This window comes from Strix aluco, chromosome 1 (genome assembly GCF_031877795.1).
Source record: "Strix aluco isolate bStrAlu1 chromosome 1, bStrAlu1.hap1, whole genome shotgun sequence".
Classification (NCBI taxonomy): Eukaryota; Metazoa; Chordata; class Aves; order Strigiformes; family Strigidae; genus Strix; species Strix aluco.
The window spans coordinates 22,475,492-22,491,277 of NC_133931.1; the positions used below are offsets into that span (position 1 = coordinate 22,475,492).

General features: G+C 38.7%; 1 protein-coding gene and 1 long non-coding RNA gene across 2 annotated transcripts in view; one reads left to right on the forward strand and one right to left on the reverse strand.

Annotated features, from left to right (window-relative positions):
• LOC141919210 (uncharacterized) overlaps positions 1–14,512 on the forward strand; it is a 41,051-nt gene extending 26,539 nt beyond the window's left edge. Inside the window, exon 3 of the long non-coding RNA XR_012621892.1 lies at positions 14,160–14,512. This is a non-coding gene — a long non-coding RNA (uncharacterized LOC141919210). The remainder of the gene's footprint in view (positions 1–14,159) is intronic.
• The window catches only part of BAALC (BAALC binder of MAP3K1 and KLF4), a 30,335-nt gene that overhangs the window by 7,850 nt on the left and 6,699 nt on the right, over positions 1–15,786 (reverse strand). Inside the window, exon 2 of the mRNA XM_074814316.1 lies at positions 1,707–1,876. Coding sequence (XP_074670417.1) covers positions 1,707–1,876 — 170 coding nt within the window. The remainder of the gene's footprint in view (positions 1–1,706; positions 1,877–15,786) is intronic.

Below are 15,786 nucleotides of genomic sequence, written 5' to 3' on the forward strand. Positions count from 1 at the left end.
TCACATTCTCGACTCCAGGCACCTAAACTTTAGGTGTCCAAATCAGAAACCTGCTCATCTTACACTTTCCTAAACAGTCAGTGGAGAAACAAAGATTCAGAATGGCAAACTAGAGCTGGAGCCTAACTTAGATACTACACTTTCACTGTAGAAAAATACATTTATTTTTTGACTATAAGAAGTTTAGACAAATTACCTTCCTTTCTTAGACACCCTCATTAGATGTGTAGAATAATGTAAATGCCCTACTTATCATCAAAAATTTTGTCTGCACTGGGTTGCAACAGTACAGATACGTATTAATGAATGTAAAAAGGCAAGAGGATACTCTGCAAGCCATAAGGCCCTGGGACAGGAACATATGCTTCACTGAGTAGTCCCATTACAGTCAACACTCATATTATTAATATGTTGTGGGAATTTGCCCATACTTCCTAGTAAGTCTAAATACAGAAGTAATTTTTCAATAGCTTAAAAATTAAACAAACAATTTTCTCCAACGGTATGTCAGGTATACACTGTAATTCTCAAGTGTGGCCAAATCTTTTTCATATTGGATTGATAATTATGTTAGTTCTGTTCAACCATATCCAACCTGACCAATTAATTTTTCTCTGTGAGGTAGTGGCTATGACAGGCATTTATGTTTTCCATTTACAGCAAACCCATGGCTCTAGATGTCATGCTGCTGTAGAATGTGTCCCTATACATCTGGAGCTGCAGTATCTTATGAAAAGATACTGCAGGATCCATCTCATTGGGGAATATTCCTGTACTACTGCAGTACGGAAGATAATACAGTGAAGATATAAAATAAACAGACATGTACTGATGTGTTGTTTGTTAACAAATGCAAGGTGAAATTCAATCCAAATTCCCTTTTTCATTTTTGCTCAATCCCCTTGTGTTTAAATCTGTCTCTCTCAAGGACATGATTCCCAAGAGGGGACAGCTTCTTATGGAGCATGTGCAGTGGTTCCACCACACACCGTGCTGAGAGGTCTTCCCATCTGAGAAACTGAGGAAGCAGTAAACCAACAGTAGTTTTTGGATTACTTTAATCTGCAGCAGCTCAGCAGCTACTGCACAAACAGGGCAGCAGGTGGAAACCTGTGAGAGACAGGCAGGTAGGCAGCTACAACAGGAGAAGTTTGGGCTTTAGTCTAGCCCCAAAGCCTTGGGTGTTCATACACTGGATGATCCTTCCACAACTTACACTACATACAGGTGAGGGCAGAAGTGGGGAGGATCTGATCCAAAGCCTACTGAAGTTACTGAAAAGATTCCCATTGACTTTTTCAGGCTTCACATCCAGCCTTGAATGAACCAGAGTTCATGCAGTGCACATGATTTAAGCAAAACAGCAATTAAAGAAAAACCCATTCCCTTTCAGATAATTTATCTAAACAGTTTGTACAATATATACCACAGCTGGACTGAGCTGGAAAAAAGTAAGCGTGGAGTTTTTTTGCTGTAACAAGTGTGTGTGCTACTCTGCTGAATAAAACATCGATTTTGTGGCCATTCAGGCATGAGGCATTGTCAGAGGTGCTAGGCTCAGTCATGCCCTGGCTGTGGTGCAGCCGTTTTCTCTTATCCCAAGGTGTTAAAGACGGTTTGACTGCAGCAAGGAAGATTGTCACAAAAATAAGTTCGACCTGGTTGAAGCTAGTGCTGAGCAGCAGGGAACATAATTATACTCTTACCTCTGCTGTCCTGAAGCCGTTCTGTCTCTGCGTCGTAGCTCCTGTGCTGTGGACCATGGGGTTCGCACACTGAGGACCACAGTCGTTCCTCTTCTCAGTGTTTAGCGTTCCAGCTGTGGCTGATGCTGTAGTTACACCTGTCTGAGCTGATTTCCCATCCTCCAGAAGACCTAGAGGGACACATGAAATTGTGAGATTAATACTGAGGAGCAGTTTGTAACTGGCTCTAGCTCTCCTCTATTTCACATTTTTGTGATAGCACAAGTCATGGAAGGTGTAGCACAGTACTACAGTGAGAGCAGTCTACCTCCTTTTGCCACCTTTATTCCCACACTTTCCATTATTTGGCCTTTCTCCTATAGTCCACTGCCCTGTGAAACACTGGCTCAGAAAACATGAAATACTGGTTAATGAGTGCATCATATCAGGAGCCTTTTGGTCATCTCCACATATCTGTTGGTTTCTACACACACACAGCTGCTTTCATGACCAAGGGTTTAACTAAGAACCCAGAGAGGCTCCCCTTAAATCTGTTTCAATTCTGGGAAATGATGGGGTTAGATGTGAGCATGACAGATGAGACCAATATGGACGGATTGCTCTATTCATGGCCTTGAAAAATTTTTTGATCAGAAGTTGAGGAAAGAAATTCAGGAAAAATGCATTTCATGCTGTTTTGGCTATCAGTAATCAAATAAATTATTAATTTGCTTTCTGCTCTAGCTGTATGGATAAGGCACATGTTATCCTGGTTTCAGCTGGGATAGAGTTAATTTTCTTCCTAGTAGCTGGTACAGTGCTGTGTTTTGGATTCAGTATGAGAATAATGTTGATAACACGCTGATGTTTTAGTTGTTGCTAAGTAGCGCTTATCCTAAGTCAAGGACTTTTCAGTTTTCCATGCTCTGTCAGCAAGCAGGTGCATCAGAAGCTGGGAGGGAGCATGGCCAGGACAGCTGATCCGAACTAGCCAAAGGGATATTCCATACCATAGGATGTCACGCTCAGTATATAAACTGGGGGAGTTGGCTCGGAGAGGCAGATCGCTGCTCAGGGACTGGCTGGGCTTCAGTCAGCAAGTGGTGAGCAATTGCATTGTGCATCACTTGTCTTTCTTGGGTTTTATTTCTCTCTCTTTTTAAATCTTCCTTTTCATTATTACAATTTTATTTTATTTTATTTTATTTTATTTTATTTTATTTTATTTTATTTTATTTTATTTTATTTTATTTTATTTTATTTTATTTTATTTCAATTATTAAACTGTTTTTATCTCAACCCATGAGTTTTACTTTTTTTCTGATTCTTCTCCCCATCCCACTGGGGGTGGGATGGGCGAGTGAGAGAGAGGCTGCATGGTGGTTAGTTGCCAGCTGGAGTTAAACCACGACAATTGTACAATATGATATTAGCCAGCCTAAAAGAATTTTCTCATTTTATTGCATTAACAAAAATCAGTTGTCATTTATAGTGAGTGCAGAGCACTAACCATCTGGTTGCAACACTGGGTCTGAAATCAAAATACAAAGATCAAGTGGGATGGATGACTGTAGCTCTCAATTTTATTTTTGGCAAATCTCATTTATAACAAGCTTTATGTTCAAATAGGAAAAAAAAAAAAAAATCAGATTTACTAACCGGCAATGCAGGTATCACAACTAGAAGAAGCAGCAAGGAGTAACAGATACTAAGTGAAAAATAAGTATGAGGAAAACCAATGACAAGTGTTTTTGTCATTTGGTTGAAGTGTGCATTGTGTCATCAAAACCTTTTGCCATGAATCAGGTGGGAATTCAAGGACAGTATTAAGGGTACTAAAAAGAAAGCAGAGTCCTGAATTCTTTCCCAGAAATCTGTAAGAAAAGCTGCTTTATCAGTAGAAAGCAACATCAGTAGCAGCTAGCAAAGGCAATGACTGAAATCAATAAATCTTCAACCAAATATTCAAAGTCTTGATATTGAAAATATTTGAAGTTGTGTAAGGTTCAAGAAGTCTAAATACAAACTAGTCACTGCATTTCCCTGAGCAGTCAGAAGGTGGTGTTAGTTTTCCAAAGACAGTTTAACTTGTAGTGGTGGTAACTAATAATGCTAAGTCATCTACTTTTTGATAGAAAAAAATTGGAGTTGAAACTTGAAAATACTACGTTATAGTTTATTTTAAAAAAACCCAACCAACAACCTTGGTCTTTGGAAGCTGCCTTTTCTGCTAGATATAAAAACTAATGTTCTCCCATCTAAATCTACAAGCAACTTCCCATAAGACAAGAGTAAACTTTACCTCTCCTGCATCTCCCAAAAGTCCACACCTATTTGTGTTTTAGGTCTTATCTCTTCCTACCACTCCACAGTACCAGGTGAGAGGCAGAAAAATGACTTGGTGCAGAACAGTAAGTGGCATAGACTGATGCCACAGACAAACTCAGTTGTCAGGAAGGGAGATGGAGAGGCAGTTAGCCACATGTGAGTCAGAGCTCTAAGCCAGCAGTCATGTCGTAGCCTAGTGCTTCACCTTGATGTAGAGCTGTGAGAACCAGCTTGATCACAGCTTTGAATGGGCAAAATGCTCTAGGCATTACATACTAATTCCATTAATTGAATCTTGGACATTTCAAACACATGAATTATGAGTTTCTCCTTCTGTAAAGTTCCTCCTAAATTACTTTCCACCATGTGTCCCTTTGGCCATCTGGCCTCTAACTAAATTGTCTGGTGACACAGCTGTCAGCTGAAAAGCCACTCTGTTATTAAGCACAGTTGTTCACTTATCAGATTGTTTTGCATCTTTTGGTCTTGCACAGAACAATTTTTCTTACTTCAATCCATTTCTGGAGGCTGATGGGAAATCTCATGGTGTGTCTGGTTAATTTTTTGTCCTCTGTTAGTTTGCAGGCCAAGCATCCTTCTTGCATCCTGCATTGCAGAGGTGAGACTTTTTTTGCAATACTTGTCAGAAATGAACCAGGTATCAGTATCTGAGCCTTCCACTATCACTCTACTATATTTTTATATGGGTGACCTAGTGGTCACCAATACTAGCGCAAAAAGCTTTTTTATTTTATTCTGAAATATGTTTGCTAGTCTGAATTTAAGAAACTATTTTACAATTCTTTTTCATTGGCAAATAGATGATTTAGAGAGTGGGCAATAGTCTAAATACTTCAGTGACTTGCTCTTTATGTATGAGCACTGAGCAGAAATTACAGTGATAATGCATGAGCATGGAAGTACAGGCACAATTTGTTGGCAATTCATAAAGCGACACCTATTTTATAGACTAGATATATAGCACAAAATGCTGATTGCAGAACAGAGATGATGTTTAAAAAAGATTAGGAACACAGGGTTGCTTTTAAAATAGCAAATATTTTTGCATTGTTATTTAGGGTTTGCCCAAAAATGGAAGAGTTAACTTTCTTGTTCTGTACAATCTAGAATTTGCAAGCTAGCAGGATGGCAATACTCTGGGTCTTGCCTCAGTGTTGTTTAAACCAAGCTAACTGTCGAGATATTTGTATCATCCTCACAGCATGGGTTTGGTAAATAACCTTCTTGGTCTTTCATTGTAGAGCTTCAGTAGAAATTTAAACAAACAGGTTCAGTAATGTTTTCATTCTCATGTTCTCTGCCAGGACAACCCCTGCCAAAAGGCTGTGGGCCTCCTGAGGCCAGGGAAAACAGCAGATCCCATCACAATGCTCTGTCAAATACATGTATTTTATTTTTAAATGAACTGGCAAGCCTAGGATATTCTTATGGCTCCATTCCCAAAACCTGAGTTTTGGGTGATTATCAAAGCCCCAACAACATGATGGTGACCCTTTCCTCAGGAATAGTTCGTCGGGGCTTGGGGGACTGCCAGGCTGTTGCCATTATGGGGAGGAATGAATAACACAAGGCAGGTATTTCACTGCATGCAATCAGGTCTATTTATAAAGAATGTACACAAGTTCTCTCTCTATGGACACAGGGAGAATACCCAAGCAGCAGCCCTATTGCTCACAAATCCAAGTCTACCTTTTCAGCATGAAATATGCTTAAAAGAATTTGTCCTCCCATGACAATGTTTACTGTCATCTTCCTCTTCACTGGCTTGCTAGGCTGCACAGGCGATCTGACTCTTGCCTTTCTTACCAGGGCAATAGAAAACCTTTAGGTTGCAGTTTGACACACACTTTTTTCAGGAGCATCAGGAAAAAAAAGGGTTATTTCAAAGTGAAATCAATCCCTAGACTTTATTCATCACCCAATGACGCAAGCAGTCGGACTGGCACAACTTGGGAGGTAGCACAGGAATTGAAACAAGCAGCAGAAAGCAGCTTACATTGGTGCGCTATCCAATACAACAAAACAAAACCAAACGCCACTCACCCAGTTACGCTCGTTCTTCTCAGTGAGTTGCCTTGCTGAGCTCTCCAAATCCTTTGGAGGTATATTCACGTTGCTTCCAACTACCCCTACGTCAGGGGACATACATTTGTTCTGTCCATTTAGCCCAGATTCACCAAAGATTCCCACTGTGTTACAGCAAAAATGGTGTCCCAGAGTTGCTGATCCAGAACAAGATGTGATATGACTGACTGATACAAAGGAGCTTCCTTTCTAAAATCTCTTTCACTAAAAAGTCTGATGATTTACATCAAATGATGGCAGTTCAAATAATCTCTCATTTTGTGTATTTTCACATGCACAATTTGAATAGATTTTGAAAAACAAAATTTGCGCAAGGTTGGTTGGGGTTTTTTTTCCCCCCACTAAAATGTTGGCATTAAAGTACTGCCTTTTGTTCAAACTTCCCAAAATATGAAAGTTTGGGAAAATTTGGATATGGACAAAAATCAACTCCAGTTATTGAATTTGACAAATCAAAACTAAAAATCGCTCCCTAGGATATCTGGGTATGTTTTAGCTGTTCCACAATTTAAAAGAAGGGCATTCAAGAACAGTTTTACAATTGTATCAATAGGTAATGAACAGAAAGCTACCTAAAATCAGAGGCATCTCAATACACATATGAAGATCAGCAACACAGGACAAATCTGTCTGAAATACGTATCCTATGCGGAGAACAACAGATGTATTAAAGGTAATATAGTCCTAGAAGAGGACAAAGAGAATCCAACATGACAATTGTCACTACTAACACAAAAACAAAGGCACTGGTATTTTTATGTAGCTCATATAAACAGTATAAATAAAATTAACTATCCAAGAACTGCTGCTACTCATAATTAATAGTTTATCCTAACACTGAATATTCAGACTGTCAGTAAGATGCCAAGTTTTTTTTAGTCTTTCTGGGACAACCTCCTACTCTCTCTACTGTAAACGTAATGAAAAATTCAGTGTGTCCAAGCAAATATCAAAATTAGTTTTTAGAAGGAAGACTCCAAATACACCAATGCTTCTGTTACCTTAATTCTCTTTATTAATTAACCATAGTTATTATCATCACAATTCTTTGTGTTTCAGACTGTTAAGTCTTGTATTAATTCCAGGTAGCACACGACCATTTTCTAAAGAACAGAAGTTTTCTTCATAACAGAATTGTAGGCAGTACTGTTCTGTACTGTTCAAAGGCATCTTTCTGTTCCTAAATGCCACTTGAAAATCTGGTGAAAATTCACCAATGCATTCAGAGAAATCTGTCCGTGATGCCCTTTTTTCTCTGCTGGCTGTAACATACTTATGCCCTAACTTCTCTCTCTCAACATTTCCCTCTCTGCCTTGCTTATCTTCCCAGTAGGATGCACCTCACTTCTCTAAGAGAAAGAGTCACCAAGTCCCATCTCCCACCATGTTCTATGAGGCCTCTCAGTATGTGCTAGCATGTGTTCTTTTGTCTGCAATTCTAATAATTTTTAAATTTTGAATGAGTTTTCAGAAATTCCCAGAGAGCAGAATCCCTCAGGTATTTTGTAATATATATACTTAAAATTCTAGTCTGAAAAGTTGCTCACAGATTTGCAACCTTATGTCCATTCAAAATAAAGCATGCTTAAATCATATTTTATAACTCCTAAAAAAATAATTAAATGGGGAGGAAGCAGTCTAAGAAAGCTTTTAAAAGAATCATTTTAGTAAATAAGATGTTCATCACAGAGAAGCCAAAGAAAATGTAAAGCATGGAATGCAAATTTTAGATTTTAGATTTTAGACCTGTATTTGTGATTTCTTCTATTATAATGACAACACTAGTGAAAACAAAACCAAGGATAAACAATGCATAGAAGCTTCTGTAGTTCTTTGTACAGCCTGGTTATAGCCAAGAATTCAAATCATCCTTTATGAGAGTATCTCATAAAGAAGAGAGGAAATTTTTACTCTCAATATTTAACTCTTTCTAACCAGATTTTAGTATGGAAATAAAGATTATGTGAAGAGGGGAAAATTACATAATTAATTCAGATTGTGGAAGTAAAACTGGAGTAAAAAGCGAAATAGTGTAATGTATTGACAGCTGACACAGAGGGAAAAAAAGATAAATAGGGGGGCCAATTTTGTGCAAGACAAAAGATAAAGGTATGGCTTCCTCAAGGCTTTTTGCTAGACCTTATCTATGTATGAGAAAGCGAATATATACTTGCTAATGATCAAGAATGGGAGAAGGACAGACAGCAACATTTAAGGGTAGTCCTTAATTATCAGGACTACAGGAAATTTCTCAAACCACAGATAGCAGGTGGTAGGTCTGCCTTGATCTCTTTGCATAGACCTCGCCAAAAGAGCAGTATCTTAATAAGATCCAAGATGAACTGAAAATTTCTGTGACAAACAAAAATCAGCAGGGCTGCAATAGCTAATGCTGTCAAGAAATCTGGAAGGAGTATGAAGCCTTGTAGTACGGAGGCGAAGTTAATCTTAGCCAAAAGGATCAGACCTTTGTGGAGAAAATTATTCCACATGTGCTTGCCACAATATTCTCCTACCTGATCTTAAAGCAGCAGGTAGTGGCCAAAATTGGGAGATGAATTCTGACACAAATACACTATAGATCTGACCCAGTACTGTGGACCCTGTGCTGTCACATGCTTTGCTATTGAGTAACAGGCACATACTTGTTTAAAGTGGGTAGCTGTTAGTTAGTATGCTAAATTTTTATCTTTGGAATTGACTATGAACAAACCAGTAAGGTTCAATTTTCTGGTTCAGCAACACCCTTTTTTATTTATCATGACTTATCTCATGAATAATGCCTAAGATGCTGTTTTAGAAAATGCCTGCATAATAAGATACTGTACTGTAAAAATGGACTCTGAGAAAACTCACAGTAAAGATGAATGAACAACGTTATCACAACATGCAGTTGCTTCCAGAGGCAATATGTAGTTGTTACTACCACTGAGTTTCTTGCTTTTAATGCTACAGAGTTATAGTAAGTACAGAGGGCACTGAAATACCTGTTTTCTATACCTGTTTTCCTGATCTGAAACTGTTCATGTTTGGGAAAGCTACGCATCTGCAGGCCTGAGTGCAGTATGTTACTTTTGCTGCAGAAATAACAGCATGAATCCTATCAAAAATTAATGCAGTGGAGGTTGTGACAAAAGCCAAGTTTGAGTCATTTCCTCCAAAGCAGTAGCCTCAGGGATAAGGCCAGATGCTCAAGAAATCTGCAATAGCTTTTCTCCCTAACAAGAAAGAATTTAGAAACTTTCAGACATAGCATAGAGTGGGTTTGTAAGCTAGGATGAAGGATCCAGAAGATAAGCAGAGGGAGGACCTGCTGCAGCAGGAAAATGTCATAAGAAACAATGTTTTGTATTTATTGAATCAGCAAATATAATAACACGATAAATTTGCTGCCCAGACATTCAGAGAATACAGAATGATTTATCCAAATTCTAATGCAATAAGAATTTTAGACAGTGAAACAAACCAAACCAAACCTATTTGCATCTTCTATACATTCTGTACTGGCCATCGAAGTTCTGTGGAGTGTCTCTTTAGAGATGCCACAGAAATAGTTCCCCCTGCCCCAAACTGGGGAAAAGGCAGGGGGAGGAGATCTGTTCTCCTTCTGTGAAGCCCTCCATGCACGGCAGGTCCCCCCAAAGCTGAGTCCAGCCAGGCAGGCCTGAGCCATGCCCTGGCAGGCAGCAGGCACGGGGAAGCAGGAGAGGGCTGTGTGCCTTCCTCCCTACTTCCATGGGATGCTTATTTGAACTCAGCTCACCCTAGAGCACGAACAGTCTCTTCATTCTCTGTTTAGAAAGTATCTGCTTTACTTTCAGTGCTAAAGGAAGTAGGTGATAAATAAGAGGAAATTCTCTATTTATGCAAGATGACAGGGCTCATAATAGCTAATAGCAGAAGGCAAATCACACTCTGAAATCCTGATCTGGCCATGGTTTTGTCACATGTTTGGAGGCCTTATGGAATTATGTTCTTCTGTAAGACTATGGTATTAAATGTTGAATTCAGTACTAAAAGAACTGGATTACAATGAATATATTTAACGCTTTTAAATGACTACATGCACACTGGAGTCCTGGCAAAACTGAGAGACCAAGCACTACATCTTGAGACAGTTTTGGCTGGCAGGTTTGCTTATTTTCCTATTTGCTACCACTTCACTTCTGAGCATGAAACAAACAAGAGTCCTATAGATTTCTGTATTTCAAAACTTCTTTAACCACTGCCCTTTTGAAATGAGGCAACAGGCTCCTCTTCTTTGGATAAAAGGAATTTCTAAAACATTTTAAATCTGGAATTTAACATGCACATGCATAAATAGGAATATGATAAATAGCTCAGAAAGTCTGATCAGATTTATTACTATAATGTGAAGATTTCTACTAGAGAGTATCCAAGGATTCTGGCAGACAAGTAGAATACAAAAAAGGGCAGCATTAAAGCTGCAAACCTTGGTATTCCTTACATGGCCTAATTTCCCAGGTACAGGCAGATGCTAAATCTTTGCATATTGCTATATTTTGATTTCAAATTATGATACAGAATCATGGTACAACTATCTTGTAAACAAACTTAACAATGTTGTAACCCCATCTATGAATTGAAAGTTGAATATAAAATTTATATTTATTCCGAATAGAAAAAGCACACCACAACACTCTTTTAACAATGTGTGATCATTTCAACGCTCAAGACAAATGATACTACATGGAAAATAGACTCCAGAAGCAGAATAAGGGGGAATTAGTCTGACCATGAAGGGAAGATAGGAAAGGTAAACTTGAAAGAATTGTAATCAGGGCTCTAGGGAAGGACTTAATGACAGAAAGACAACAGAGTTTGATGGACGAAGATACAAATTTTAATAACTCTAACAGGAAAGAAAAACTGAATTTTAACTATATTGTGGAATAAGAATTGGCAATATTTTGGAAGACATTAAAGGTTGACTACATTTTATGCCTGGGAAAATCACGAGATGGGATGGTTAAGCAACCTACTGGTGTCACATGATATGCCAGAAACAGATCACTTATTCCTCCAAAGTGAAAAACTAACAAACAAATAGCAAACCTCTGAAGTGTTTTTCATAATACAACATTTTAGGAGGATAGGCGGTGCAGGGATCTGCTTCTCCACATGCAAAGATACAGGCCATACTTCAGTACTGCCCATGAAAAATTCACCTTAAAAATTATACCCTCCATGCACAATACCTTACATTGTGGGTGTCCAAACTAAGTCAAGTCAGCCAGTTCTCCAAAGGTGCTTGTTTTTGGCTCAGTTCCTGTCTGACCCTTTCTTTAAAATACAAAGAAAGACGTTCCTGTTACAGGAAAGCACTGTGAGAGATGGAAAACAAGCAGCAGACTGCTGGCCCCCTCTCAAGCGTCCTTCCCACAACCATATGCGCCCTGTTTGAAGACAGGTTCTGAACAGTGGCTTAGATCTGTTGGTGTTCACGTGGTCTTTCCTTCTCCTTCAGGATGTGGTCATAAAACACCACTCATTATGTTTTAGACTGATTTCCAACACAGAAATGGGCAGTATTTTTATCATTCTCATTACCTTGCTAATCACACATGGAATTTTAAGATGAGTAGATAGTATCATTTCAATTAATCATACTGAAGAGCAGCAAAAATATTTAGGCAGACTAAACAGAAATCCTTATGAAAAGCATCTAAATGTACATGAAACTTGAGCTGAAATGATTCTTCAGTTTTGCTCAACAAGGTTCAGCAGCTGGAAATTGAAGCTAAAGGTTCCAGATAAGGCATTAGATATGTATTTTAGCAACGAGTGATTAGCTACTGGCCTGATTTACAAAGGCTCAGGCAAAATGCCATCCACTGGAAATATGTAAATTAAGTCTGAATGTCCCAAAGGTATGCTTGGTATGGGAATTAACTCAGGGAAGACCACTGGGCTGTATGGGCAAGTGACACTTCCAGCCTTACAGTTTATGAATATATGAAAGGATACTGATGACTTAACTGGCTCATGGTATGACTGCGATCATAAAATGCTTTGGCTTAAGATATCTGTACGCATGTGGAAAAGTTATCACTCCCATTTAGTGTTCATCTTAAAATGAGAGCAGTAGCGTTGTTAAAACCTAATGTCATCAGCCGTTAACATTCTACTAGATAAATCCATTAAATTTTTTTCATCTTTTCCATGGACAGTGTAAACACTAAGAAAGCACTTGGGCACCGGCTTTATGCAAGCGGCAGAAATTCATACTTCTAGCACTGCAAGTGCTTGGAACAATTCTGATGGCCCACCTGGGAAATACTAGCAATTTACAAGAATGACAATTGCAATGTGAGGACAATATCCAGATGAAATGCACAGAGACAGAAACACAACCATATGCATTGCTAGAAAATTGGTAAAAAAAAAAAATTCAGTCAATCAACAGAGGATTGGATGATTATTTTGCTCTTCAGTAGCTAGCACCTACCTCAACAGGCTGGCCTGAATCCATGATCTTCCAGGAGAAATAAGAGGCTGTGTTACCTCTTTTTCATCAGCTGCTTAAAGTTTAAGGCTCAGTCAAGCAAACAGCAATGCAGAAACAATCTGGAGGGGCTCAGTGGATTCAGGAAAACTTTAAAATGGAAAACCCTACAGCCTACAGCTGCCCACACTAATAAGCAAAATGTCGCTCCCCCATCTACCCGTTTGTTTTACTTTTAATCAGTATTTTTCCTAAACAGAAAAGGCAGAGTGACAGCCTAGGGAAGTAATTATGCATGTACTCATAATAAAATTGGGATAGGAACTCATTATTTCTTTGCATACAGTAAAGGACCAAGGCACTTTTTTCATGCAAGGCTACTGCCAAGAAATGCACACAATCACACAGCTTTTGAAATATTATCTGAATAATTTAGAAGAGTGCTGCTTTATGTGAGTCAAACAAAAAGCTTTATGTGAGTCAAACAAAAAGTTGTAGGACATGGCAACATTCATACAAGGGAGTCTGAGGCTCAAGGGCCCAGAGTATTGGCAAGAAAGGGGGAGGGGGAATATCTTGCAATATCAGTTCTGTTTCTATTAAGAAATATATTTCTATACCCGACTACAGGTACAGAAAAGACAGATTTCTGTCACCTAAATGCTAGATTACTGTAGTATGTGCTCAGTGTGGAAATTTTGGAAATTCTAATCAATGTGCAATGAGGTAAACTGCACTCTGAACTGTGTTTCCTGTATGAAATAAATTACACCTCTACTGAAAGACTGGCAGGAGTCTTCACTTAAAGCTAATTCCATTTTTAAGTCTTAGCTTTGAACTATACATTCTTAAACTGGAAAATACAGGATTAGAACTGGCCAGAAGGTGTAAACTCATTCCTGAGGAAAAGAAAAAAGAGTTTTTAAATGTCCTGAATGAGGATACAAAAGGAAAAAAAGAGAGCTTTTTCCAGAAAAAAAGTAATTTTGGAGAGCAATTTCCTTCTGAGCATCCTACAGGCAGGACCTGTCATTGCCAAAAAAACCATGGCTCAGGTTTCCTGCTCAAATCCTTTCAGACACTCTCCCTCTCACCATCCCACCGCCCCACCGCCTGCTTTTGAGGCAGAGGGCAACAGCTCTTCCCATAGTTAATGAGCCCTTTGGCTCTCACTAACTAAGAAAATTTTTCTCATGAAAGATTTCAATGACGCAAGAAGAGTTTTTTCCACTGGAAAATCATCTGGAGAGAAGGTGCCAAATCATGCAAATCATCTCTACTGATACTGAACAACCTTCCTCCTTTCTGGTACTGTGACAGCTAGGAAAGCCTTTCATGTAATTCAAGCATTCGTGCACATCGCATTTTTAGTGAATTTATTTTATTGGTGGGTAATGATTACACTGGGGTAAATTGTAGGCAATCAATCCTAGTAGGTCTGCTTTAGACTGCAGCAGGGGTTTAGCAAGACTGCTGGAAATTAGCTAAATGGGAATTAAGCAGAGACTAAGAGGCTTTGTTGAAAAAATTATCACAGTATATTTACATTTTTAATTTTTTTTTTTTTTTTACAGCTTTTGCAGCGCTTTGAGAGAGTCCTAGAGGCAGAAAGTGCAATTAAGAGGTTGCAGAAGAAGAAGGAGGCAGCTGGAGAGCCCTGCCCAGTCCCTGCCCTCCCCTCCTGCTGCAGGGGCACAGGGCAGCTGCTCCCACCTGAGACACCAGGACCTTTCAGGAGGTTTCATGCAGTATCTGAATGTCACTAACCACCTACCATTAAACAAGATTGAAGTTTTTCCAGCAACTGAGTCTAATACATCTCACAAAATAGCAAGCTGAAGGCTCATTATGGAAGAAAATTTTTCATCTATCAATTTTCTTTGATATTTTTAATAAAATTTTGCTTGGTGTGGACTCTTCCTTTTTATATGGCAGTTGGTATTTACTAATAAGGAATCAATTTAAAAATACTTTTAGCGGTGGAGGGAGGTTGCTTAGTATGTTCTGATGAGCCAAGTATCAGTGACATTTTTTAAATGAATCAACAAAACAGAATAAATACAACACCCACAAAGCATGTAATTACACAGAATGGCCACAGTGCAAAATGGCAGCAACAGTCCCATCCAAATTACTCACATTCCTTATACATTATCTCAAACAACATTTGCATTTGTAACTATCCTACTCTCATAATTTAGCAAAAAGCTTAAGCACAGGTGGTCTCAATATGAATAGGGCTTTTTCCATGCTTAAAAATAAGGAGATAGTTAGTTTTGGGGGGTGGGATGGGGAGGGGTAGTATGACTCAAGGACATAAAATGAAAATACCAAAGTTCTCTGACAATATGTTGAAATATTTTGTTGCTTCCAATCTGTATTTCAGCTTTTGTACTTAAATTACATCTGTACCTATGTGAAATTAAGAGTATTAAACTATCGAATGACAGCAAAGATGAAAATGCATGGATTGGAAGAAAAGTAACAGCTATGGTTGGGCTGGAAAATATAGTTATTACAAAGAACTGTATTTATCAGCTGAGTCTAATTTTTCCAATCATTTCAATGCTGTCTTGTGGTGGAGTAAATACTGGTTTAGGCCAATACTATAATCTTTGACTGGGTTCTATGCTGAGCAAAACCCAGGTATGTGTGTTGAATGAGGAATGGCAATGCTGAGAAGTTTCGGGTCCCTGGGTTGGCAACCATCATTTATTACAGAGATTATCCATTTAATTCTATTATTTTCCTTTATTGCTATCTAGGGTTCTTTACAATCCCCTGATCCATAGATTGATACAGAAATGTCATTTTTTACTGGCAAAAGTGATTATTTTTCCATTTCTGAGGGAGGCATCAGTTTTATTTCACTTCCATCCTGCAACACTTCCCACCTCTCTCCCGCAGACATGCTGTAAAAAGTTTGACTAGAAGTCCCTAAAGCATATGGGAATGGTTAACTCCTCTGAAGCAGCAGGGGCTCTGGGCTTTTCCACTGCTTTCATTTACCTCCATCTTTGGTACTGAGTTTGTACTTCCAGTACTGACACCAAGGTTTGCTATTTATGTGGTCTTTCAGAAATGTAGTGAGGTATGACACAAATCTAGGTGCCACTTGCAAAGAAACCCTTTGAAGAACAGCCCTATCAAATCATGCTTTTAAGAAAGTGGTTTTCAGAGGACTTTGAACCCAATCTTCTT